At 42.0% G+C, this 27220-nt stretch overlaps 1 protein-coding gene across 1 annotated transcript in view; it reads left to right on the top strand.

Annotated features, from left to right (window-relative positions):
- ATG14 (autophagy related 14) overlaps window positions 1-24550 on the top strand; it is a 36293-nt gene extending 11743 nt beyond the window's left edge. Inside the window, exons 2-10 of the mRNA XM_069596691.1 lie at window positions 471-533; window positions 1830-1872; window positions 4086-4167; window positions 7763-8000; window positions 11424-11653; window positions 12823-12940; window positions 14340-14430; window positions 14516-14601; window positions 21582-24550. Coding sequence (XP_069452792.1) covers window positions 471-533; window positions 1830-1872; window positions 4086-4167; window positions 7763-8000; window positions 11424-11653; window positions 12823-12940; window positions 14340-14430; window positions 14516-14601; window positions 21582-21888 — 1258 coding nt within the window. The 3' untranslated portion in view covers window positions 21889-24550. The remainder of the gene's footprint in view (window positions 1-470; window positions 534-1829; window positions 1873-4085; window positions 4168-7762; window positions 8001-11423; window positions 11654-12822; window positions 12941-14339; window positions 14431-14515; window positions 14602-21581) is intronic.
- Window positions 24551-27220: the final 2670 nt, after the last annotated feature.

Genomic DNA, 27220 nt, shown 5'->3' with positions numbered 1-27220 from the left:
CTCCGGGAGTTAGTGATGGACAGGGAGGCCTGGCATGCTGCAGTCCATGGGGTCGCAGAGTTGGACATGACTGAGTGACTGAACTGAGCTGAGGCACCAATTTATAGATGAGAGCAGGGTTCAGTTAAGTTTAATAATTATAGTTATTTATAATGGAAGCCTCAGTTTCCTTGGATTCAAACTCACTTTAGTGCTCTGATTTGCCTGTTTTGGAAGATAATTTAACCTAGGCATGAAGAAACCTATAGACATATTTTATAAATCCATGAAAGAGTTTTAAAGCTGAGACTATGAACCTAGTTTTAAGTAAAATGATAGGCAGCTGCATGCATCCCATCGAGAAGATATGTTTGGACAGTGACATTTCTGGATGAGTCTGCAGAAATGATTGGCTCTCAGGAATTTGCAGAATCTCATTTGACTGAAAAAAAAAGAACATTTAAATAAAATGCTGCATTTTTTTCTTACAGGTTTATAGACAAGAAGGAAAGGTTAAGCCAGCTTAAGAGCAAGCAAGAAGAATTTCAAAAAGAGTGAGTTTTCATTTTGCTTTCTAATTTGTGGGGGTTATCTGGTCACCACCTGGTTTATTTCAATGCTGTGGTACGCAGATGTGTAGGTTGCTGATTTATTGAATTTAGGATACAGATCTCAACATGTGAAGAGCACTGTATCTGGGAGAAACCAAAATAAGAGATTGTCGGGTTTCTGGAAAACAGTGGGATCAAACATGGTGCCTGGTTAACAGCAGGCACAGTGACTGACTGGGTCCAGTACAGAAAGCATGTTATACTAGTGGTGGTGGCTCATGTAGGACATTATTGCTTCTCTTTGTCTTCATTCTTCCACATGAAGGTTTTGCAAAGTGTGATCTCTGGATCATCCACATAAGATTAAATTAACTTGGTGTTCTGGTTAAAAATGTAGATTCTTTCTTGGAGTCTGTCCTCAGATATTCTGATTCAGTAGATCTGAGGGGAGGCCCAGAAATCAGGTATTAACAAGCACCCCTGACAAATCTCTCATCCTCTGGATTTGGAAATTATCCTGTAGAACCTTTTGTCCCAAATTGGTCCAGTCACTGCTCTCCATCCAGACCCCAGACATGATTAACACATTTATGAGCAGATTAACTCTTCAGAGATGCCCTGAATTAGAGAAACCTGCTTGGATTTATTTTACTCAGTCACTTCTCTGACTTACTGTAACATAGAAACTTAACTTCTTTCCTGTAGAACACTTCATTCTATAGAACAAATTTTAGCCTACTAGTGCCATTTTAAAGTAGGGGAACTGATGATAGCATTTTGAATCATGAATTATCTTGTTGTTGTTGGATTGCTAAGTTGTGTTCAACTGTTTGTGACCCCATAGACTACAGCTCACCAGCCTTCTCTGCCCTAATTATCTCCCAGAGTTTGCTCAAACTCATGTCCGGTGAGTCGGTGTTGCCATCCGACCATTTCATCCTGTGTCACCCCCTTCTCCTCTTGCCTTCAATCTTTTCCAATATCAGGGTCTCGTTATTATTACTTACAAGTGATGGAAATTATTGATTATGATGGAGAGCAAAGGCAATGGCTGTTATGGAAGTTTATTGTATTTACAGAAAGGCTCTGAGCCATACTAAAAGCACAGTAGGAAGCAGGTGAGGAAAAGCATGGCAGAAAGTAGGGGATTTGGAAAACATTTTTAAATACTTATACCCCACTTTGGTAAATCCAGAGTTTTCTAAGACCTTATTTTAAAAAGTTGTTGATTTTGCATTTTTGAGCTTTACCAGTTTTATTATTTTAAGAGCTTATTTCCTTTATCTCTTCTCCATACAGAGTATTAAAAGCTATGGAAGGAAAATGGATGACAGATCAATTGGTAAGAACAACAAGTATTTAAATAATATTCTTTACACTTGAGGTTAGATGTTTTTAAATTGGCAGAACTTAAAAAATGATTTTGAACTTAAATTTATTTGTGATCATTTTTTAGTAGTTCTCTGTGAGTATATTTCTAGTGCAGGCTTCTCACATATTTCATTTAGATATCAAAAACAGGGTATCGGCAGTTAATTATGAAACCACCATAATGAATAATTATGAGGTCTGATGCTGACAGAAATATACAAGAACAGTTAGATGCTCTTTTTTTAAAAAAATTACTCATCATGAACACACATTTTCCAGATGGGTTAATTGAAAAATAAGCTAAAATATTAAAAGAAAATATGGGAGAGTGTTTATATAATCTGAAGGTGAGCAGACCTTTATAAGCCATAAAGTAAAACATTTGATACACTACATAAAACGTTTAAAAATTATGTCTGTTGAAGACCCTGGCAAAATGAATATAAACTGGGACAAAATGATTACAACATATGAAAATAAGGGGTTTGATTGACTACACGTGTATTCACTGTTGGGGGAAGGGCATGTTGACATATTTGTTTGAGGGACAGCTTGGTGGTGGTTTGTTGCTTTTATAATGCATATGTGGTATAAATACATCCAGCAGTTTTCCTCCTGAGAAAGTGCATGTGACTGTAGAGATTTACAGGTAAAGATTCTGATTGTCTGCATTGTTCTTAGTAAAATTAATATATAATTAAATATTCATCAAATAGAATCAGCTGATTATGATACTGCATAGCTGTTAAAAAGTATGTGGTCAGTCTATATGCACTAGTACGGAATGATACCCAAGGTATATTTTTTAAATGAAAAAAATTTCGAATAGTAGGCTCGGGTAAAGTAGGATTCCATTTGTGTATGTGTTTTAAATATATATGCTCTTGAAAGCTGAAAAGATACACAGTTACCCCTGAATAGTGGGAAGGAGTCAGGCTAACAATCTCGTTCTTCTCTTTTGTGATGCCTGCTTTTTTTATCATAAGCATCATTCATAATTTTTAAATACTTAGAGATGTGATATAAGTGGATTCTGCTTATATTCTGAATGTTCTATACACAAATTATGTTGTATGGAAAAAAGTTATAAAAGACTATTTGTAAAGAATCTCATCCCAGTTTTTCTAAGTTCCTTTCTAAGTTTTCTAGTTTTTCTATCTATCAAAAACTTAAAATATTGGTTCTTAAAGACTAATATCTTTTAAAAGTGAAAACATTCCTAAATTGATCACGGTTCCTGTGAGTCTATTCTCAGATGTCTCTCACAGTGCTTTGGAAAGGGGAGCATTTTCCCCACTGAACAGTCCTGTAATGTATTCTGTATCTTGTACCATCACACTACTTAGACAAGTGTTAAACATTATAAGCATTTGAATGTTGTTGTAAGCTTTCGGATGTCCCCATTTATGGAGACATCATGGAATAGATAAATCATACTTTCTAAAAACCAGCTAGTATGTCAAATTTTTACTTATCCTTCATTCTCTTTGGGGAAGCCGTACCTAAATCTTGGTAATGGAAAAAGGCAGTTTCATGTTTGACAAAATTTTTTCAGGGCTTTTCCAGAAATCTTACATGAGTTATACATTTAAAAAAAAAAAAGGAATTCTGCTCTGTTGCAGTTTTTTATTACTCTGTAAGTAATATTTGCTTATTATATCAGTGAGATAGTACAGCTGATAGTCTCCTCAGTAACCAGCACTGGGAATTTAGAGCAGTGCATCCATAGAACTCTCTGATGATACAGATGTTCTGTCTACACTGCCGATGTGGTAGGCATTAGCCATAGGTGGTGTCGACACGGACCACCTGACATGTGGGTAGTGGGAGTAAAAACCAGATTTTCTTTTTAAATTTTATATAATCTCATTGACTTTCAGATAGCCACATAGGACCCACATACAGTAGCTCTGTTTTGGATAGGACAGGTTAAGATAATATGCATCAGCTTTTTTCTGTGTACTTACTAACACAGAAAAGAACTATTTCTTATTCTCTCTTACTTGCCTAGCAGCTTCTGTCCTGAATCTCTAGTTACAAAAGCTGTAATAAATATAATTATACTGGACATTTCTTCATTTCATTTTCTAAGATACACCTCAGGATAAGTAGTGTCCCTAGTAGATAATCATATTAATTGTAAGAGACCAATATTTGTGATATTTGTTTCATACCTTTTTTAAGAGATGGAAAATAATGTCCTGCAAGATGAGGATTGAACAGCTGAAACAAACTATATGTAAAGGAAATGAAGAGATGAAGAAAAGTAAGTAACTTTCCCACCTCTCTCCAGCCCTGATAAAGAACTCATGTGTAATTTCATGGGATTGATCAACTAGGGAAAGAAAAGGGGAGGGGTAGTAGAGGCAATAGCAACCTGGAAAAGTTAACTGGTTGCCTTTTACTGTTTGTAAAACATTTGTATAAGGATATATATATATATTTCAAATATATATATAAAACATGTATCTGTGTTATGTATATTTACAAATGTGTGCATATATACATAAACACATGTGCAAATGTAATAACCTTTATAAACTACTTAGCTTAAAAAGTTGAGTACTGTATGTGTCCCATTTCCCTTAGCTTATAGGAAGCTCAGAGTCAGTCTTGGTATAATCACGTATAATTATTAGTTCAAACCAGAAGCAAATACTGGCTTTTTCTCCATCAGTGAGTCTTATACATATTTTACTTTGTATGAATTTTGTATTACGTTTGTATACTTCATATTTTATCACAGGTAGTTGCCAGATTTTAAGAGAATCCTCTTAGAAATCCGTGTCTTTAGACATAGTGCTTGCTGGGACGTCCCTGGTGGTCCGGTGGTTTAGACACTGAGCTTCCAGTGTAGGGGGTGGGGGTTCAGTCCCTGGTCAGGGAACCGAGATCCCACATGTCATGTGGCAAGGCCAAAGATAAATTTTAGAAAAAAGAAAAATAAGTATTTCTGAAGACAGTTGTTTAAAGTTTAAAATGGATTGCTGTCATGCCTTGTAAGTCCCGTTCTTGTCTACTCATTGCTTCTAGAAGCAAGTATTTTATAGTGGTGGGTAATGGTATAAAAGCTGCCTTTGAAAAACTTGTCCTAATAAAGTGCTCGCGTGGAGTTTCACAGATTAATAAGCTACAGAAACAGGGCAGCCTGGTGAAGAGGTCTCAGAACTACAGCCCACCTCTCCTGTGCCGAGTTTGGCTTGCACCCTCCAAAGGCTCTGGGTCAGCAGCAGCGTAGGGACTCATTACTTACCATGGGTTCACCCACTTTCCCCTCCCTGGATGTTCACAGTAGGAGTTTGCCACCAGGTATCTGTGAACCTCCTGAAATTGCTGAATTGACTGAGTTTGTGCTTTTCTCTGATAAATAAGCTTAAAACTTTGATCAGCTCCTTTTAATAGGCTCCTATCCCAATTATCCTTTTAGTTTAGTCACTAAGTTGTCTCTTTGTAACCCCGTGGACTGTAGCCCACCAGGCTCCTCTATGGAAAAACATCTACTTCTCCTTCATTGACTATGCTAAAGCCTTTGACTGTGTGGATCACAACAAACTGTGGGAAATTCTTAAAGAGAAGAGAATACCAGACCACCTTGTCTGTCTCCTGAGAAACTTGAATGTGGGACAAGAAGCAACAGTTAGAACTGGACATGGAACAAATGGCTGATTCAAAATTGTGGAAGGAATATGACAAAGCTGTATACTGTCACTCTGCTTATTTAACTTCTATGCAGAGTATATCATGCGAAATGCCAGGCTGGATGAATCACAAGCTGGAATCAAGATTGCCAGGAAAAATACCAACAATCTCAGATATGCAGGTGATACCACCCTTATGGCAGAAAGTGAAGAGAAACTAAAGAGCCTCTTGATGAGGATGAAAGAGGAAAGTGAAAAAGCTGGCTCAAGACTCAGCATTCAGAAAACTAACATCATGGCATCTGGTCCCATCACTTCAAGCCAAATAGGGAAAAAGTAGAACAGTGTCAGACTTAATTTTTTTCGGCTCCAAAATCACTGCAGATGGTGTCTGCAGCCATGAAATTAAAAGATGCTAGTTTCTTGGAAGAAAGGCTGTGACAAACCTAGACAGCATATTAAAAAGCAGAGACATCACTTTGTTGCTTAAGGTCCATCTAGCCAAAGCTATAGGTTTCCCAGTAGTAATATACAGATATGAGAGTTGGGTCGTAAAGAAAGCTGAGCACCAAAGAACTGATGCTTTCAAATTGTGGTGCCAAAGAAGACTCTTGAGAATCGACTGCAAGGAGATCAAACCAGTTAATCCTAAAGGAAATCAACCCTGAATATTCATTAGAAGGACTGATGCTGAAGCTGAAATTCCAATACTTTGACCACTCAATGCAAAGAGCTAGCTCATTGGAAAAGACCCTAATGCTGGGAAAGATTGAAGGAAAAAGGAGAAGAGGGTGGCAGAGGATGAGATGGTTAGGTAGCATCACTGATTTGATGGACATGAATTTAAACAAACTCCGGGAGATAGTGGAGGACTGAGGAGCCTTGGCCGGTCATAGGGTGGAAAAGAATTGGACACAACTTAGTGACTAAACCACAACAAAGCCCCCAAATACTGAAAGCAACAACCATGGGAAATATTAACAAGAGCGATGGTTCTCCACTGCTGCTGCTAAGTCGCTTCAGTCATGTCCGACTCTGTGTAACCCCATAGATAGCAGTCCACCAGGCTTCGCTGTCCCTGGGATTCTCCAGGCAAGAACACTGGAGTGGGTTGCCATTTCCTTCTCCAATGCATGAAAGTGAAAAGTGAAAGTGAAGTCGCTCAGTAAATGTCTGACTCTTCGTGACCCCGTGGAATACAGCCTGCCAGGCTCCTCCGTCCATGGGATTTTCCAGGCAAGACTACTGGAGTGGATTGCCATTGCCTTCTCCAATGGTTCTCCACTAGTGGACTCTGTAGCTGTGATTTCCATTCCTAGCAGATGATTGGTGTCACCTGATAACCATTTTTAAAATCTAGAGAGAATCTGGGCCCTGCCTTGAACTTAGAAAATGAAAATCTCATTCATGGCGACTGGGGTCAATGGTTCATTAGCTGTCTGTAGTAGAAGACCATTTTTTTCTAATGTGTCATAAACCAACATCAATACTTCTATAAACTATAATAAAATTAGTTACTAGAAAAGTGATTGCATACTTGGATGCCAGGGTAATATCACATAGCCATGTCAAAATATGTTTGTTTGTTTTTTCCTAAGTTTGCTCTCTACTTCTGTACTTGTTTTGTGTGGTAAAGGTTTGGGCCAGATCCATGGTTCACACTTTAAGTAGTAGCTCTACTCTGATGACCTGCCAGGTTCATAAGCTGTTTGCCACCATCTCCACTAGACTCAGAAAATTTTGCAAACAATTTCAAGGCAGTTAATGGATTCCAGAAGCTCAAGTTTATAGATTAAGAGTTTACTGCTCAAGAAATAGCCTGTTGTGTGTTTTTTTTTTTAAAAAAAACCAGAATCTTATTGTTAAAATACCAATTATAAACTGTAGCTCCTGATGAATATTTCTCCAGAATCTTTTGATTTAACATGTTGAATCATGTTACTTATGATTCAATGTACTTACTAATGTTGATTACCAGTGGAGACTCAGAATCATTTTAGTGGTGGTCCCCTTTGCTCTGTGTGTAATACCTTCTTGAACTAAACTCTTGGTCTCCATACTTGGTGAACATCACCTCATTAATGTTATTGAAGTTTTGCTTTCAATTTAGACATAATTCAGGAAGACACTTAATGCTTCGGAGCTGTGGTGGGGGAGTGGTAGTATACAGTACCCAGGAACTGTTTCCAGAGCTTATTGTTGGGTGTGACTTGTTTATTTTAGATGCCGAAGGCCTCCTCAAAACCAAGGAAAAGAATCAGAAACTTTATACTCGAGCACAACGGCACCAGGAGAAGAAGGAGAAGATCCAGAGGCATAATCGCAGACTTGGTGACCTGGTAGAGAAAAAAAACACGGACTTAAGAAGTCATTATGAGCGTCTGGCAGATCTTCGGCGGTCGCACATATTAGAGCTCACGTCTGTCATTTTTCCCATCGAGGAAGTAAAGACTGGTGCGAGGTACAGTAAGCGAGTATTTCAGCTCTAGGGAAACCCAATTTCCAAAGATCAAGTGTCTTTCAAGCACGTCAGCACATTTATTGGGCCTTATTCTGGGTTTTCCTGGTGATGAAACTTAAGTCTTCTTATCTGCTTCAGCAAACAGTAAACACTGCACAAAGTTGGGGAGGCAGCCAAGGGGAAGGGTGGTGGCCCTGGGAGAGGTGAAGCCCAGGCTTGTGGACTCTTGGAGCTTCCAGAAGAGGGCTAGGCTCACACGCTTCATCCGGAGCCATCTGCTGTGGCTGCAGGGCCAGTCCGGCTGCTCATTAGTCACACGCTGTTAGGCAGGTTCTTGCGCCTTCAAGTCTTATTTCCTTGTCTGTGAGATGGGGATAATAAACGCCTACTTCACAGAGAAATCATGAGCGAAGATGGAAGAAGAAGCCCCTGGGTCTCTTACTTGGTGGGCAAGACATGCTGACTCTACCTTTTCCTGGTAACCCTCCCGTCTAGCTCAGGATCAGCTAGGTCGAGTCTCAGGCCATAGTACTCAGACACCCTCAGGAGCCCATGGGACGAACTGGATGGGGATTCCCAGCGGCTGGCCATCAGAGTCACTCAGGAACTTCAGGAGAAAACAGGTCCCAGAGGACTGAGCTCCAGCCTCCCTGTCCATCTTGGAATGCTTTGTTTCTTAAACTTCCCTAGATGATGCTGGTGATCACACAGATTTGGAAACTTCCACTGAGGAGTTTCATTTGTTTTCTTTTTTTTTTTTCTTTTCTTAAATATTCTTTATTTTTTAAATTATGAAAGTATGATAACACATTTTAATTTTTAGAGCTAGATATTGAAAAACTCTAAATTTTTCATCTTGACTTTTATAAAGAAATTTTTATGACATTTAATAATCTGATTGAAAGTTGATTCCTCTTTTAGTTTCTTTTCTTTTCTTTTTTATTTTTACTTTATTTTACTTTACAATACTGTATTGGTTTTGCCATACATTGACATGAATCTGCCATGGGTGTACATGAGTTCCCAATCCTGAACCCCCCCTCCCACCTCCCTGTTTGTTTTCTGGTTAACCATCAGGCTCTTGCCCTTGAGGCTTTTCCTTCTCTTGCAGTTGTCTTCACTTTCTGGCTCCTTTTCCTGGTGCTGGACAGTCTGGACTCTTGCTCCTTAGGACTTAAAATTCACTGCCTCCACTTCAGTCTATCCTTTCACCTGTTGCCAGAGTGAGCTTCCTCAAAGCCTGAAGGTCTGATTGTGCTTCTGATTTGACAGCCTACTCTCTGACACTTAACAAGTCATTTGTCACTAGTGATGGTTAGCAAATACAGAGATAAAAAGGCAGATTCAAAATAGAGAAGAATGCAGGGCTCAGAAATAGACCCTGAGGTGGTATTTGGAATCAGTGGGGGAAAGTTGGATTTTTCAAAAAATTGGTGTAAAGACAGCTGGCCAGGCCTTTGAGGGGGAAAAAGCTGACAAACAGAAGCATTATGCCAAATTACATTCTAGATTTTTTTAATTACGTATGAGCCAAAATACCTGTGTTAGAACGCATAGTCAACAAGACTAGGCTACTGTTCCAGATTTTAGGATACTAAGACCACTCATAGAGAAAAACTTTCTCTTCCATACTTGTGCTGTTTAAATCTTTTATGTTAGTGTAAATTGCTGTATATCATTCTTTTTTTTTTTAAGCTAGTAGTGTTGAAGTTATCCCCATGGTAAGATACCTTATTCCTTCACATTTCTTCTCAAGCTGCCTTGAGTGGAGGAAGGAGGAAGTAAAGGTCAGCTTAGAACTGGCCATGATGTCTTGTGCTGTCCTGTCCTGCACAGGGCCGCCAGGAGGAGTGAGTTTACGTGCACCTGGTGCAGAGGAAGAGGAATTGAGAGCCGGCAGCCCCGGGGATGCATTCTAAACCCAGAGCAGCACGGCAGGCCCTGCCTTGTCTGAGCGTCTCCCACCTCTTCTTTCAACACCATTTTCTGGCACTTTGCTCGTGCCTCCTACACGCACCTACACTGACCTTCTGCTCCCCAGACACCCTGTGTCCTCTCGCCACCTGCATGGTACCCTCCAGGCCTTCTCATTCCATTTCCACACTTTAGGCCAGCAGCGCTGCAAGAGTAGTCTGTGAACTTCTCTGGGTCACTGAGGCCTTTTCAGGGCATCTGTGCAGTTGAAACTGTTTCCATAATAATACTAACACTTTATTTTCCCTTTGTACTCTGTTGACATTTGTACTGGTGGCTGAAACGCCATGGTAGGAAAACCTCTGTCGCCTTGACAGGTTTCAAGGCAGTGACACCAAACTGTGGTAATAGTCATTGGATTGCTTTGCAGTGCAAAAAACCAGCCAGGTACACATCAAGAACACTGTTGATGAAGCAGTAGAAATTATTCATTTTATTTAAATTAAGTCTTGACCTCTGCATGCCCATCCTTAGACTGCTGTGCAGTGTGGTGGGAAGTCTGTAGAAAGCATGTTTGCTGCATACTGAAAGCTACCGGGGGCTGAAGGAAAGGCCCTTGAGTGAGTTGCTGGTAAAACTAGTTTGTTTGGTTTTTTCCATGGGACACTTTCTCCCCTTGAAAGAACACCAGAAAGACTTGGGTTTTAAAGAGATTTTCAAAAGTCATGATCAGTGCTGTGCTGTGCTTTGCAGCCCAGGTAGTCAGCAAATAATGTCACTCTTCATGAATTTTCCTGTTTTGAAAAATACAGTTTTTCATTCATAAAAACATGCTGCTGCTACTGCTAAGTCACTTCAGTTGTGTCCGACTCTGTGCGACCCCAGAGACGGCAACCCTTCAGGCTTCCCCGTCCCTGGGATTCTCCAGGCAAGAACACTGGAGTGGGTTGCCATTTCCTTCTCCAGTGCATGAAAGTGAAAAGTGAAAGTGAAGTCGCTCAGTCGTGTCCGACTCTAGTGACCCCATGGACTACAGCCTCCCAGGCTCCTCCATCCATGGGATTTTTCAGGCAGAAGTACTGGAGTGGGGTGCCATTGCCTTCTCCGACAAGCTACTTATGTGTAAAGGGGTTTATTATTTTTGAGTGAGTTAATAATTTAAAAATTTCTCAGATTTTTAATACAGTAAATATTAATAGATCTAACACACATACACAAAAGCTCTTTGGAGCCCTCAGAATTTTTAAGTACATGAGGGGGTCTTGAGATCACATAGTTTGAGAACCTAACACTTGATGCCCTTGTTTATGGTGCCATCGTGCCCACATGCTGTGAGCTCTGCCACGGCTGCTTTGTCCTTCACCTCTGGAAGGACTTGCTTATCTCTGTATTTTCCAGTTAAATTCCTGTCTTTTCATGCATCATCCCAGTGTTCCATGTACCTTCCAAGTAACTGCACACCTGTTTAAAACCCAGTGCCTTTACATCCGTATGATCTTCGGTTTGTAGAGATCCTGCAGACGTGTCTTCAGAGAGTGACAGCGCCATGACCTCCAGCACCGTGAGCAAACTCGCTGAAGCACGGAGGACGACTTACCTCTCGGGGCGATGGGTCTGTGATGATCACAACGGGGATACCAGCATTAGCATCACAGGGCCTTGGATTAGCCTTCCCAACAACGGGGACTACTCGGCCTACTACAACTGGGTGGAAGAGAAGAAGACCACGCAGGGGCCTGGTGAGAAGCAACATAGTGTTCGAAAACTTCTATAAAAATTTTTTTAATTGAGGTGAACTTGATGTAACAAAATGAACAGTTATAGGGTCAGCGAGCGGGACTCAGTACATTCACAGTGTTGTGCGGCCGTCACCTTTGTCAAGATCAAAAGCGTGTTTTTCATCCCAGACGAAAACTGTGGGGCTCAAATCAAGTCACTCCTGCTTTCTGTCTCTGTGGATGCTTTCTCTCTGTTTTACAGAAATGGGATCATACAACATGCGGCCTTTTGTGTCAGGCTTTTTTCACGTAGTGTGTGGTTTTCAAAGCTCATCTACGTTGTGGCATATACATTTTATTCCTTTTATGACTGAATAATACTCCTTTGTGTGGCTATGTCGCATTTTGCTAATCAATGAATGGACTGAAAACATGCGTCATATTTCACCTTTTGGGGTCAAATGTTACTTATATAAAAAGATCTCACTATTTAAAGAAGTGTATTTAGCCTGTTGGGTCCCATTTTTATAGCTTCTAACTTTGTAAATAACTTTTTTTTTTTTTACCAGTCCTAAGTGGAGGTTGAAATACCCCAGTAGAAAAACCCTTTAAAATGCCAGTAGCTTTGCTTTGGTGGAGAAAGATGATGCATTTAGTTATCCAGCAAGTATTTAATGAATGCTTTCTGTTATGCACGCTGCTGGTGATACAAGGCAATGTCACCAATGCAGGTATAGCCCTTTGCCTCTCTGTGGAGAGGAAAGGAAGCAACTAATGGTCAAAGGCATCACAACTGAGTGTGGGCTGTGGGCAGAGCCAGCACCATCATGGGGTGGGGCTACAGAGGAAGGGACTATTTCTCTGTAGGGTAGTCAGGAGAGGCCTCTCTGAGGAGGTGACTTTTAAGTTGGTCATTAATTGCATAAATAATGTGTTATCCAAGCAGTTCAGATTTCAATTTCATTTATGCTGGGTCTGGTTAGGCCCATTTGCTTAGGTTATATTCCACTCATCAAGAATTATAAATAATGAAATATTAATATCTGGCCACGGACCCTTTATTAATAAAAGTAAAGCTTAGCCGTCAGTAATGTATTGATAAAACCACACATCCCAGAAATCTAGGTTCATTAATGTTCTTGTTGAAATTGAAGTTTTTTGTGTATGGCTGTTGTTTATCTACTTTATAGACATGGAGCATAATAACCCTGCTTACACGATCAGCGCTGCACTGTGCTACGCGACTCAGCTGGTCAACATTTTGTCTCATATACTCGACATAAATCTTCCCAAAAAGCTGTGCAACAGGCAAGTAATTGAAAGCAGTGATGTCATCTTTATCATGGCTCTCTCGTGCTCCTATTGTGTTCTTTATTCTAATTAAATAATGGGAGGGGAGTTGGGGAAGGCCAAGAATCTAAGTATTATTGGGACTTTCCAGGCGGTCCAGTGGTTAAGACTCTGCACTCCCACTGCAGGAGGCATGGGTTGGATCCCTGGTCAGATCCCACGTGCCTCATGTATGGCCAGGAAAGAAAAGGAATCGAAGGAAGTTCTACAGAGAAGAGATCTGACCATGAAATACTTGATAAGCCCAATGTGCCAAGCCCAATGTGCAAAAATTGCATGTGACATGTTTGAAAAGACCACAGAATTCTCTCATACGAAAAGATAAGGGAAAACCAGGATATGCAGAGGGCATGCTTATGTGTAAGAACTGAGTAAATTGTGACACTTATTTAATTGTAAAGGTTTATAGTCCACCCAGTTCCTACTAAGACCTTCCTACCTCCCACCAGTTATCCTTGCATTTCAAGTAAATGTTCATGTATGTTATTACCACCATCACCACCTCCCTTTAAACATAAAAGGTATTGTGCTAAACTAAGGTGTTATGCCTTGCTTTTTAAATTTGTTTTTATTTGTGAAGATTTTTTGAGCACCTGCTGTGTGCTCGGCACTGTTCTAGGCACTGGTGATGAGAAAATAATCTCTGCCCATTTGGTACTTAATTTGAACAGAGAGACACATAGTAAATGAATGTTGTGTCAGTTCATGATGAGGGTTGGGGAGAACATTAGAGCAGGTGAAAGAGCGGGAATGTGGGGCAAGGAAGGGTTTATTTACCACTTCCAAGAGGGTGGGTATGGATCCTGTGGGAACCTGGAGGAGGCTGGGAGCAGGCCACGGGAATCCCTGGGCAAGAAGAGCAGGTGTAGAGCCTGGGGAGAGTGAGAGAATGAGGCAGTGGGGGCCCAAGTCTGCGGATCCCGTGGGGACCTTATAGAGCCACTGTTGGCTTTAGCAGTCACTCCACCTAATGTGGATAGTTGCAAAGTTTTCTTTGTACAAATGTGCCAGAATCTTTACCAGTCCGCTGTGTCCCCTGCTCATACCTCAGAGAATAATCCTGTCCATTCGTTGTTTCATTAGTGTGCGGATACTTGTGCAGAGTAAGTTTTCAGAAGCAGGGCTGCTTGGTCACAGGGTACATGCATGTGTAATTTCTGGATGCAGTGAAGTTGCTCTCCGGGAGAGCAGCAGCTCATTCCTAGAAAGTTTCTGATTAAGTGCAGTTTATTATGAGGCCAAGGACTTGGGGTGTGTCTTGTGCTAACTGTAGTGTAAAGCATACTCTTTAAAATGAACATTTTAACAGAATTTCTTTAGGAATCACGACTTTACAGATTGTCCGTTTGTTTTGCAGTGAATTTTGTGGAGAAAACCTCAGCAGACAGAAATTTACTCGAGCAGTGAAGAAACTGAATGCAAATATTCTTTACCTGTGCTTTTCCCAGGTATGGAAAATATGCTGTGAGCTCAATTTTAATTTGTTACATGGTTGAAAATATTAATCTTTTTTTTTTCCCCCACTTTTTCTAGCATGTAAATTTAGATCAATTACAGCCACTGCATACACTCAGGAATCTAATGTACCTGGTCAGTCCGAACTCTGAACACTTAGGCAGGTAAGAAGGATGTTTGTTGCTTTTCTGTAAGTGGTGTTATTGCGATGGCTTCTAAGTAGAGTTTCTAAGCCCGTGAGCAGGGTGCTGAGACAAAGCTAACACAGTTCTGTGCAGAAGGAAACAAGGGTTAGCTATGTTTGATCCCCTGTGGTCCTTACATAATCTTTCCTAAGAGGAAATAAATGGCAACCATTTTTAACACCTACAGCAGAATAGAAGCCATATATTCCTGGAGTGGGGACTTCTTGTTCTGTCTCTGAAGACCAGAGGCTGTTTCTTTGAATCCACATCTGTTTCTTCCTTAGCTCGGCCTAGCGTCTCCCCCAGTTCTTACGCATTTTCTTTTGTGCCTTTTCATTCTTTCCCATCATAATGATCCTTCCCTGTTTTCTTTTTGTTGCTGAGTCCATCTGGCCACCATTTGTTGGAGATAAAGGGTATTGGAAAGTTTATGAGATGAACTAGTTTGAAACCCCATTATCCTGAAAAGAGGAGTAAGTTCACCAAAATGACCAATCAGGTCTGGTCTGTGTGATCTTTGTAGTCTCTAAGCCCACAGAAGCACAACATAAATGAGACTTACCTTTGGGACCATCCATGCACCCATTCTCTGGGTGCTTATCTTTTTCCCTTGCTCTGAGAAGTTGGTCTGTACATTTCTTCAGATATGACTTGGTTAATGTATTTGAACTTTTGAAAGAGAACAAAGGAAAATAAAAGGTGGGAAAGTTCTTTGGGACTCCCTCCCCCATCATTCATTTTCTTCGATACTGAAACCACAGCTCTAGGGGAGACCCCTCCACTGACCAGGGTGCCTGGCTCCCTCCAAACTGCAGTGAGCCTAATCTTGGTCATCTGCTCTTAACCTTGTCTTGTGCGTCTTCTCAACTCTCCCCCCACCTAAAACAGTGCTTAACTTTTCTGGGACATAGACCCTTCTGGAGAATGCTGTGAAATCTCTCCAGGGCACTGCACCTATACCTAGAATTCTACATCATTTTATATGGAGGTTGTTTGCTTCACCCTAAATCACATGCATTAGTTCACAGGCCACAGGAACCTGTTAAGGTGGCCATCCCATTTTTAGTGGTTGATGCCTATTTTTGTGAGTTTGCTGCTGTCTTCTCTATACATTATTTGTAAAGGATTCCACATGAGGAAATTTATCTTTGATGATAACAGCTAATATTTTTTGAGCCAGTATATATGGACAGTGGGCCAACTGCTTGACCTGTGTAAGATTGACATGATAGATGAGAAAAAGGCAATGAATAAAATTCAGTTCTCATTAATAATTAAAGGAAAACTATTAAAATTTTTAAAATAGGTTATTAATAAAGGATATTTACTACAAACCTACATCAAAAACTAGTATACTTACTGACATGTTACTTAGGTAAATATTTAATAGAGTCTCCCCCTTATAGTCAGAAAAGGCCAAGAATGCCTACTATCACTGCTGTGTTACTGCTTTGGAGGCCTGACCAAGGCAAAACATTTTTACAAAGAAGGTGTGTTTATATTGGGAAAAAGGTGACAATGTAGATGATATGATTATCAAACTGGTTATCCAGGAGAACTGAGAAACTGTTGGCATTGATTGTTCAGTGGTGGCTAGATACAAGTTCACCATACAAAGAGCAGTTGCTTTCTTATATGCCAACAGCAACTAGTTAGAAAATGTAATGGATAAAAGGTCCTTTCTATTGTGGCAACAAAAAATATAAATTATCTAAGAGTAATCCTTACCAAATACTTGCAAACCCATATAAAGAAAATAAGGAACTTAAAAAATGATTCAACATATATTTCCAGAATGTCTGCCAGGCACTGTATGAGGTATTGAACTGAATGAAAGTAAGCCCTAGGCTGTGAAGGCCCTTAGCATTTTCTAGGATGGGAAGGCTCCGTATGGTAAGAATGCCATTTCTGCCCAAAAGGAAACCTGATCGGAAATTTCAACAGATATTTCATGGAACTTGAGTTGATTTCCAAAGTTCAGCTAGAAGCGCAGTCTGAAAGGAAATTTTGAAGAAAGAACAAGGGATGGGCTTGGCTCCTTTAAAACGTAGTATGAAGGTAATTAAAACCTTTATTCCCTGCTCACAGCATGCAGATAGGTGGAGCACTTAGAGGAAGAGAACAAAGTCCAGAAACAGGCGTGTGTGTGTGTGTGTGTGTGTGTGTGTGTGTAGGAACATCATAGATGATGATGGGGTGGCATGTTGAGTCGGATAACAGTAGCAGCTCAATGGTGGTAGGCCAGGTGGGTATTTCTGTGGGAGAAAAGTTGGAATCATACTGCATTCCGTATGTAAAAATAAATTCCAGATGATATAAAAGACCTTATTACTTTATTTAAAAAAAAAAAAAAATCTCTAAAGGAACTAGGAGGAAAGGCAGTGTGGGGAGGGAGTTCCCAAGCAACCCACAAGACCCAAAAACCATGAAGGGAAGGAGTTACACATTTTACTGTGTCAAAACTAAATGTCTCGGGTAAAAGACACCATGAACAAAGTTAAAAGACAAGCAGCAGGTGTGTTTTGTAACCTTTATAATAGGCAGCAGCTTAAAATCTAGACTAAAGAAATCTTTCAAATCAGTAAAAGACAAACCTAATGGAAAAATAGACAAAGGATTTAGGCGGGAATTTCACACAGAAGTGCAAGAGGTATTCAAATGAAAAAATCCTCAGCCTCAATCAAGAATAAAGAATTACTGTTCTAAACAGCTTTCTGTCAGTAGTTTTCAGTCATAAGTGTGGCAAAAGTAGAAAGGCTTGATGATACCCAGTGTTGCTGGAACACAAATGCCGTTCTCGTAGGGTAGATCTCCTTGGTGGGTGTGACGCTTTCTTTGGGCTGCCCTCCACTTTGAGGGCTCGGCCTGCCGGGAGTACACACGCACCGCCTGGGTGCTGAATCCGCGTCTGTGGGCCAGAAGGGCGGGAAGTAAGCTTCACCCTTCATACCTGCCTCAGTCAGAATTAAGACTTTAGAGAGGTTGTTGCAAGAACCTGGGTTCTGCCTGCTTCCATGAAGACTAGCTGAACTGAGGATCCATCCTGAGCCCAAAATAAACAACTTCTTTGAAATAAATTTACAGAAAAATAGCAATAAAATAAAAATAGGACAAAAATACCTAGGCCCTTTACCCACATCCACCTTTGTTTGTGTTGCATCGTGTTCGCTTTGTCATCTGTGTGGTTTCTCTGTGTCTCTTATCTTCAAATTCATACAAACAAACACACACAAAACCTTTTTTCCCTTAACTCTGTGAGGATAAGTTACATGGATCATGGCTGTTACCCCTTAGCAGGACTTCAGTATGTATTTCTCAAAAATAGGGCCATTTTCCTGCTTTTAACCACAGTGCAGTTACCAACATCAACAAATCTAATTGATACAGTACTCTAGTGCCCAGATGCACGTTTTGTCTGGACCAGATAATGTCCTTGATAGCACTGCCCCTGAGTGCAGGATCCAGTCTTGAGTTGGATGTTCTGTTCAGTTGCTGTTATCTCTTTACCCTTTAAATCTGGAACAGTTACCACAGTCTATTTCGCTTTTCATGACATTACCATTTGTTTGTTTGTTTTTAAATAGAGCTTTTCTTCTGAGTTTGCTGTTCCCTTGAAACGTGGATCAGGTGTACACTGCAGGCTGGAATGCCTCCTAGGTGAACATCTGCTGGTTGTCACATCCCAAGGCCCACTGTGGCCGTCTGTCCCTCACCGGTGATGTTAATTTCATCACCTAGTCGAGATGCTCTCCAGCTTCTTCTCTGTACACTTCCTGTATTTTTCCTTCCTTACAACTAGTAAGCAGACATTTAGGAGACATTTTGAGACCATGCAGTTATCCTCATCAGAATTTCCCCCTGGATTTTGTTATCTGTTGTTGTTTTTTTTTTCCTATCTGATCCAGCCTTTACCATATTTAACACATCATTTTTATCCAAAGTTTATAGCTTACTTTAGGGTTCACTCTTGAGGTTGTGTATTCTATCAGATAATAATTTTGAAATATTTTGCAAAAGAAACTTCCTAAAAGCCAAAAATGATGGCTTCCTAAAAGCCAAAAGATTGTTCCCTTAGTCAATAAGAGTTAACTTCCTATAGGATCGTGAAAAATGAGTACTCTTTAACTTCAGAGTCTTGAATAAAAGGATGTCAGTTATTCAGCTAAACTGAAAATTAAAGGAATGATTTTATAATCTTTATTCCCAAAGATATTAAGTGAAAAGACTTAATTCTGCTAGTTAGTTCTGTGTTGATGTGTGTGTGGCTTGGGGTGTACTGGGCAGATCGTCTCTGAGCTGGAAGTGATGGGAGAGCAGTTGAGTGGAGAAATGTCTTCTGCTCTTGCAGGTTCTCAGAGATGTAGGTTACTCGTCAGAACTAAAATTGTTCTGACTTGTCACTTTGGGGATCATCTTACTGGCTTATTTTTCATTAGAAGTACTTAATTTGGCACCTTCTTCAGGCCAGCTGGACTCTGCTTTGTGGAATTCTGAGCAGAAAACTGGAGTCCAGGTGGCTTCCAGCAGGGAGCTCTGCCTGGAGGAAGTGTCATTTTCCCCACCTTGCATCGCTCCTGCCTGTTTCCTTGGGAAAACCCTTAAAGAGAAGGTCCGTGGATGATGGCAGTCTCATGCCGAGAAGGACCCCAAGAGTAGATCTGGCAGCATCAGAAAGGAATAGAAAACAGATTGTGCCTCTTGGGCTGGCTGGGAGGAAGCGACTGCTGTGGAGAGCTGGCCAGGGTCTGTGAGGGGTCCTGGGGGCGCTGGGATATGGAACCTGGCAGTAGATGCTGAGGGCCCTGGACAGAACAGAATACAAGACTTTAGTGTTCAGGAAAATGGGGACAAAGGCTAAGTCCCTCTTGGTGGCAGAGGCACTTAAATTGTGTTCTTGGTGGGCAGCTGCCATGAGAAGAGGAGCGGGGCTAGCAGCTCTCAGTAAGCGAGGTGGGTGAAGGGAGGTTGAGTGGAGATGGGACCCTGACCAGGAAGTGGGGTGGGGTGTAGAGAGGACCAGAGCTGGAGGGGGGCAGTGAGGGTGGAAAGGGGGGCTTATTTGGTTATAGCAGGCAGGAGCATGAGGGAGGATGGGGAGAGTCCCTGCTGGCTTGTGTTTTGAGACTGGTGAGCTCAGACATCAGAGAAGATGAGTGTGAGAGTTTAGCAGCCCTCAGTCGGAGAGCTCTGGCAGGCTGGAGGGTATTTGTGAGTGGAGCTGGGAGGAGAAGAATCTGAAAAAACATCTTTGGGGTAGACCTGTCCAAGAAAAGAAAAAGAGAAGGGGGACAAGACTGAACTGTAAGGAGAACCTTTTCAGGAACCAGAAAAGAGATACTGAGAGTTAAGAGGCTGGTGCAGTGATTAGGAGGTTGAAAGACTGCTGGGGAGAGACATCTCTCCGTTCTTCCTCCCCTTGCCTCTTGTACAGTGAGGGCTGCTGGGCAGGATGGAAGCCTGGTCAACTTGGGAGCCCCTGGTCTGAGTGGCTCTTCAAAAAGTAAATTGCTCACTGCAGACCAAGGGGGAGCCCTGCAGTGCTTCTTCCAATTTAATTAATACTTGTAAAGCCCCTAGACTGAACAGAAATGTTAGCTATTACTGTTGCTGTGTTCTAGCTAGGAACCATGGTTGTCTTGAAAGAATGAAGGTTGCCTGACCCTGAAAAAAGTGAGTCAGAAGGTACAGGTCTGATGAGGTGCACTGAGGCTAGTGCTAGGGTTTTAGCATTCAAAAGGGTGCAAAGAATTTTGGACCATAAAGTAAAATGACGGGCTCTACGATTCTTTTTTTCTCATGTCTCCATTACTTTTGCTAATGTCTGTCATTTTCCCCTAAATTGCTATCAGTGAAATTCCTCAGTGAACAAGGCCTTGGTCCTTATCTTGGGGACCACAGGGGATAGAAAAGGGCTGCTGGCGTGACTGGTCCCATCCTGTGAGTGGTCCCATCCCAGAAGGGCAGTGGGCAGGGTGACTGCCTAGCTGAAGGCTCCCCCGAGGCAGGAGCTGGGAAGAGGCCAAGGAGAAGGGGCAGGGGCTGGGTAGAGCCTGTTGACACGGGTTCCACAGTGGCACTGAGGATCCGTCACAGCCAATGCAGCCTGGTTTGGAGGTGATGATGTCATTGGGGACCTTTGGGAAATAAAAAGAGCTTTCTCTTGAAATATACTACAGAAATACACACTATTCCAGATGACTATATTTTGAAGAGTTGTAGCTCGTTCAATACTATAAATATGTCCCTAGAAAATTATGTAATGATACCTTAAAATGTGTGCAAGAGCTTGCTATTGACATAAATCCAAGGAAGTGTTGTTAACATGCATACAGCTCTATCATTTAGCCCCTGTGAGTGTTAGGAGTTTAGTAACTGGGGGCTTACATAAGGCAGAGAACACCTGTACAGTTCCGTTGTTCCACTAATCTACCAGCGTATACCTCAGCTGACTGTTAGAATTCTCTCGTTGGAATGCGTAGACACAGCAGTTGTTTGAAACAGGAACTCACACATTGGACAAGCACGCCTTGTCTCAGTGGATGGGCTTTTTCCATTCAGGGTCTGCACAAGTAGGTCAAGTTGAGGAAGGTGTCGTGTGGTGGTTCTATTCACTACTTGGATGGCCATCGTTATTTAGGTAACTGGATGCGCACTCAGTCATGTCCAACTCTTTGCGACTGCCCTGGACTGTAGCCTGCCAGACTTCTCTGTCCATGGAATTTTCCAAGCAAGAACACTGGAGTGGGTTGCCATTTCCTTCTCCAGGGGATCTTCCTTACCCAGGGATTGAACCCAAGTCTGCAGGCACAGTCCTTACCGCTGAACCACCTGGGAAGCCCCTTACTTAGGTAAAGAAGCACTCAATTCTAGGCCAGCAGAGGGTGCAGGGATGGCTCTGGTCCCCCGCGTCCCATCTCTTCTGTCATGAGAGTGGTGCTTGTCTCATTGTCTGCCCGCAGATCAGGACCCTTTGAAGTGCGAGCAGACCTGGAGGAGTCCATGGAATTTGTGGATCCCGGAGTTGCTGGAGAATCAGATGAGAGTGGAGATGAGCACGTAAGTGACGAGGAAACTGACCTGGGCACGGACTGGGAGAACCTGCCAAGCCCCCGGTTCTGTGACATCCCTTCCCAGCCGGTGGAAGTCTCCCAAAGCCAGAGCAGCCAGGCGTCCCCGCCCATCGCGAGCAGCAGTGCAGGTGGGATGATCTCATCGGCCGCAGCCTCAGTCACCTCCTGGTTTAAAGCTTACACTGGACACCGTTGACGGGCAGTGACCAAGAGGCGCCACTACCGCCTGGAGAAAGCGCCTCTTCCACTCTCTAGCAAACATTACGTGTTTAGCTCGGATAGTGCCTGGAACAAAATGAGGTTAAGCTGTTGGGGTGGTTTTTTTTTTTAGACAGGGAGTCTAGCATTTCTCTTGGTCAACTGGGCAGTGGTGGTGACCGACATGCTTATGATAATTAACAGAACAGAGGGGTCACAGGTCCTTCTCCCAGACCAGTGCTGGTGGAGGAAGGCCCTGTTTGGTCAGTTCTGTTGAGGCAGAAATGCAGGGAGCTCCCTCTGAGGACAGGCATGGACCCCATAGACATGGCTGACATGTTGGTCCCTTGTGATGCTAAGACTTGCTAAACACTTCGTTTCAGAGATTGAATCACAAGGAAGTGATTCTTCATGATTCGGACTTGAAAGATGAAAACTGTTTAATATGAGTTCGTTTTTATGCCATTAATTTTTTCTACAGAGAATAGGCAATTTGAAACACGTGGTTTCTTTATAATTTGGTCATGTTCGGTTTTTAGGTCAAGGATTTTTGTTTCGTTTTAAAAGGGTGGGTTTTTCAGTCTTATTCTGGTTTTGGAGGGGGAGGTAGTTTAAAGGCGATTTCACTCACGCTGCTCCGTTGTGGCCTGTCGGACATTCCCGTTTTCTTTCTCCCCACACACCAAAGAAACTGAGGTCTTTTTTCCTTTAGGACCCATATCCATGAAGAGAAGAGATGCTGGCTGCAATACTGTCCTAGAGATTTAAGAACTGTTTTCTTGTGTTTTGAGGGAAATTAAGTTCCTTCTTACCTAGACTGAACTCCTACCACCCACTCCATGTGCATTTTGAAATTGAACTATTTTCTGTGGGTAAAAAGTAAGTCATTAAGGTCGTTCAGTTATGGAAGCCAAATGCCTGCCTGGGCACAGGTTAAAAGCCACTGAAGTGGCCTCTGGTCATTCTGCTGCTGTCTAGTTTCTTTCTAAGGGCTTTAGTAAGTAGCAGGTTTCTCCAGGGAAAACCACCCTGCTTGTTTGTTTCCTAGGTCTTTGTTGCTCTAAGGACACTACCTTTGCTCTGAAATGCAGAGCACATCATTATAGCTAATACTGTTCTTCTCTATCCTGGGAAAGCTCTGATGGAAAGAATTTTCTCTCACCAAGAGATCATTTTCAGCTAATGTGTCTTGTCCTTTTCTTGGTGACAATCTCATAACAAAACCGTGGAGAGGCATTATGTACAAATATGTAAGTAGTTTTTTATTTTTAATAACTAAAAAAAAAAATCCTATGTAACAACTACAAGTGAAATCCTATGAAAAATTCCTAGCAGGCGTTATCACCATGTCTTGTTAGTGTGACTGGCATGATAGTACCTCATAAATCACTCGGAGGTTTGTCCCACCCTAGCTTCTTTTCTCGTTGTAATTATTATAGTTGATACTTTGCCTCCGAATCTGAGGTGCTATATATAGCTCTTGCTGTTTGGTATACTTAGTGTTTGGTAGAGTTTGGGGTAGAATTGCAGAGAAGAATGTTTATTCCTACCCAGGAATCCTGAGTTCCCTGACTTTATGAATTTTCCACTGAGGGAGTAAACAAGCTTTTCCCATTGTGCGTTCTTATTACAGCCAGTACGGGTTTTAAGTGCTGGCTTTCGTGATTGCTGGATTGAATCGCCCCATCCATCCATGTCTGTAGAGTAGTTCATAGAGGGTGGCTGCGGTAGACTTGAACAAATACCAAATGAACTTAAAATCCCATGAGATGAGAGTTGTCTAGGCATTCAGACCCTCAAAGAGCTTAGTCTTGGAACACTGGGATTTGGGGCTTGGGGGTAGGAAACAACTTTAGCTGAAAAAATGCACAGCAGTCACAGTTCTTCTCAAGTAATCTTACAAAGAAGATATCACAAACTAGAGTAATTCAATGAAACTTACATGGATATGGGAAATGTAGGGATTGATAGGGTATGTTTTGTTGTTGTTAATATCAAATAGAGGCACTTTACTTAGGGTTAATGATCAAACCTTTAATGGTTTTGAACACCAACATACTGGCTTAACACTGCTGAGATATTTTGGTTTTCATTATTTTGCACTGGATCCACCCTGTAAATATTCTTAAATATACATTTCAACCACTGTTTGTTTTTTCTACTCTCTTTGCTGCTCATTAAAATCTCTCATGGAGGTGCCAGAACCATATGTAAACAGCTTTTTAAAGAATTGAAGCTGGTATTTTGGTTTTTTTTTTTCTAAACAAAAAAAGCCATAGAACTTGGTCATGTATTCCATAGTAAAATGATTTGTTGAAACAAGGTAATACTAGAAAAACTCACAGGCACCATATAGGCTGCTTTAAATGGTCTGTTAAAGACTGTTTTTGTAATGGGGTGTAACGAAGAAAAGCTTTGCACATCTGTAAGTTCAGGGGGAGAACCATGTCAACATGGGGAAGTGGACAGAATTCATGTAAGGAGTCTTGCATTGATAATATGGGGAGGAACGTCTGGTGGCATGCTGTTAAAAGAATCTCCTCGAGGCGTCACATTGCAGGGATTCCCCACTGCTCTGCGACTTCCAAACCAGTCTGAGTCATACAAATAAATGTTTTCTAAACTTTTGTTGTATTATTGCAATAAATCTTTTAACAGTACTTTGCAAATATGTACGTCTTCTTCAAGCTCTGATTACTCATTTCTACTGATAATAAATTGAGGGTAGCAAAAATGAGATCTAACTCTGGAGTATTTTATACAAACTATAGGATTTTTTTTTTTTTAAGAATTTTTTGCCACGTGGTGAAAAATGCCTGTTAATACTTTTTGAAAAAGTATTAGTGGTATTACAGTAATGGCCCATCTTGAAAATTGTTTGCATACTTGCTCTGAAGATGGGTTTTTGTCTGGTAGCTATCATCTGATGCGGATCACCAGCAGTGACTTTTGGTGTCTTGCAACAGCCCTTGAGGGAGGGAGGGAGGGAGGGAAGGATGGGGCCTCTGGGTTGCCCATATGGAATCTGCCTAAGATTTCTTCAGAAAAAGAGAAAGGGAAATGTTAGAGGCAATCTGTCAAGCAGTGAGAACAGAATCCTTCCCCTCTGTGTTTTGTTCTGTTTTAGGAACTATGTAGTCTCTCCCAGGTGGGTGATCTGTGCCTTTCAGGTTAGATTACCGTGGAGAGGGCCCCTGTGCAAGGTGGATGGGGATATCGAGAGTGATGACTGAAACAGCAAGAGCAGCTCAGACAAATGCTGAGGCACTGTTGCCGTGGGCATCCTTCTCTTTTTCACCTGCAGGAAGAGGCCAGCCAGCAGCAGCAGACAGGCAGGGAAATGGAAGCGTGTGCTTCCATGTCAGTCCTTGCACCTCCCCAGATAACAGTTAAAAATATGCTCCCATCTAATGGATACACACAGATTCCCAGTCCTCAGAGTTAGATCATGATTGATGCAGGAATTGGGTAGAAGCAGATGGAAAGAACTAAGGATAAATTTGTCCTTAATGGTTGGGAGGTCATTTGAAAAATGCTTCAACAGCATGCACTAGGAAATTTGAAACCAACTTTTGGGCAAGTTATCTGAACCCCAGCTATGAAATACTCAAAGCCACCAGTTGCACCCCGTTCCAAGGATCTGGTGAGAAAGTATCGCCAGAAAAAGCGTTCACCGTCTGCTTAGAGTTCCGAAGATGAAGTGTTTTTGTTTTTTTAACCAAAAAGGACCAGTGGGACCATCTTTTTAGAAGAAAGGGGTTGGAAAAACAGCAAAAGCTGCATCAGTGACTTTTTTATTGTGTTTTTGTAGGAAGGAATGAGGTAATAGTCTGGTGGGGAGAAAACCTGATGGAGAATTCAAATGGTCCCTTTAGAAAGTGAGAAATAGGCAGGAGGTATCTGACAGCACTGCTGCTGCTAAGTCGCTTCAGTCGTGTCTGACTCTGTGCTATCACGAAGACGGCAGCCCACCAGGCTCCCCCGTCCCTGGGATTCTCCAGGCAAGAACACTGGAGTGGGTTGCCATTTCCTTCTCCAATGCATGAAAGTGAAAAGTGAAAGTGAAGTCGCTCAGTCGTGTCCGACTCTTGGGGACCCCATGGACTGCAGCCCACTAGGCTCCTCCGCCCATGGGATTCTCCAGGCAAGAGCACTGGAGTGGGTGCCATCGCCCTCTCCTGTCTGACAGCACTAGGTAAGCTGCAGAGGGGCGGGCGTCAGTAGAGTGGAAGCAGCTCGGTCGTGAAGGCGCATCAATACCTCCAGGTCCATATCAGCTTGTTCACCATCTCCCCCTGGGGCATGGCTTTTTAGCATTTCCTGTATGACTTCTGGAGACACCTGGATTTTGAGGAAGGGGCTCTCCTGCCCTTCCCAGCAGCTTATTTCCCTAAATTTGAAACATTATCAGGAAGACATTTGTAGAGCATAAGCAAGTAGATGGCTCTCGATTTTAATAACAGAGGGGCAAGTGGTTTGAAAGGTAGTAGATGGGAGAGAAACATCTCCCAACCAAAGGGTGATTAATAATGATAGAAACGGCATATCTTCTACATCAGTAATGTATTCAGCAATAGTTGCTGTCAGAGTAGGAAGGACCGTGTCTAGCACCCTGGACTTGCACCCTAATGGTACACCTATTATCTGGCTTAGGGGTACTGGTACTGGCTTACATTGGAAGTTCTGCTGCACTGATGGCCTTGGAGAAAAAGTCTGCTGAGGTCTGGAAAGCTCTTGACCAAGACCTTTAATGCCCAAAACATACGTGCACTAATGTTTTAGAAACACTCACCTATAGCAGTGCCATCCAGTGTAATATTTATTGTAGCCCACATATGTGATTCTAAACTTTCTGGAAGTCTCATTAAAAAGGTAAGAAATAGGTAAAATGTATAATATAGTTTAATTCAGGATACCCCCAAATACTATTTCATCTGATTAGCATGAAAAATATTAAACAGCGGTGGATGGGAGGCTGTAGGAGGGTTCATTTATATTCTTGCCCTGGGCCACAAAAACTGGGGAGGGCTTACCCCTTTGCTTACACTTAAACCCTCCTTTAATTCACTCTTCTGGGGTGTGTCCACAGCCCTGTTGAGAAGGTATGCAGTAAAGAGCCTCCGCAGAGCACACATCGGAAGCCTGAAGGGAGACCACTGACCTGGGGAAAGATGGTGTGAGAGGTCCCAGCCTGGATGCCAGGGCAGCCAGAGCAGAGCAGTCTCTGCTTAGGAGAGGAATCAGCCCAGGCTGGAGTGGAAGGAGAATTGTTCGTGGCAGGCCACACACCCTGCAGCAGAATCGTGCCTGGCTACCCATACAGGAGGCTT

Source organism: Ovis canadensis, chromosome 7 (assembly GCF_042477335.2).
Source record: "Ovis canadensis isolate MfBH-ARS-UI-01 breed Bighorn chromosome 7, ARS-UI_OviCan_v2, whole genome shotgun sequence".
NCBI lineage: Eukaryota > Metazoa > Chordata > Mammalia > Artiodactyla > Bovidae > Ovis > Ovis canadensis.
Note: the sequence above shows the minus strand (reverse complement) of the source record. Positions and strands in the feature narration are given on the sequence as shown.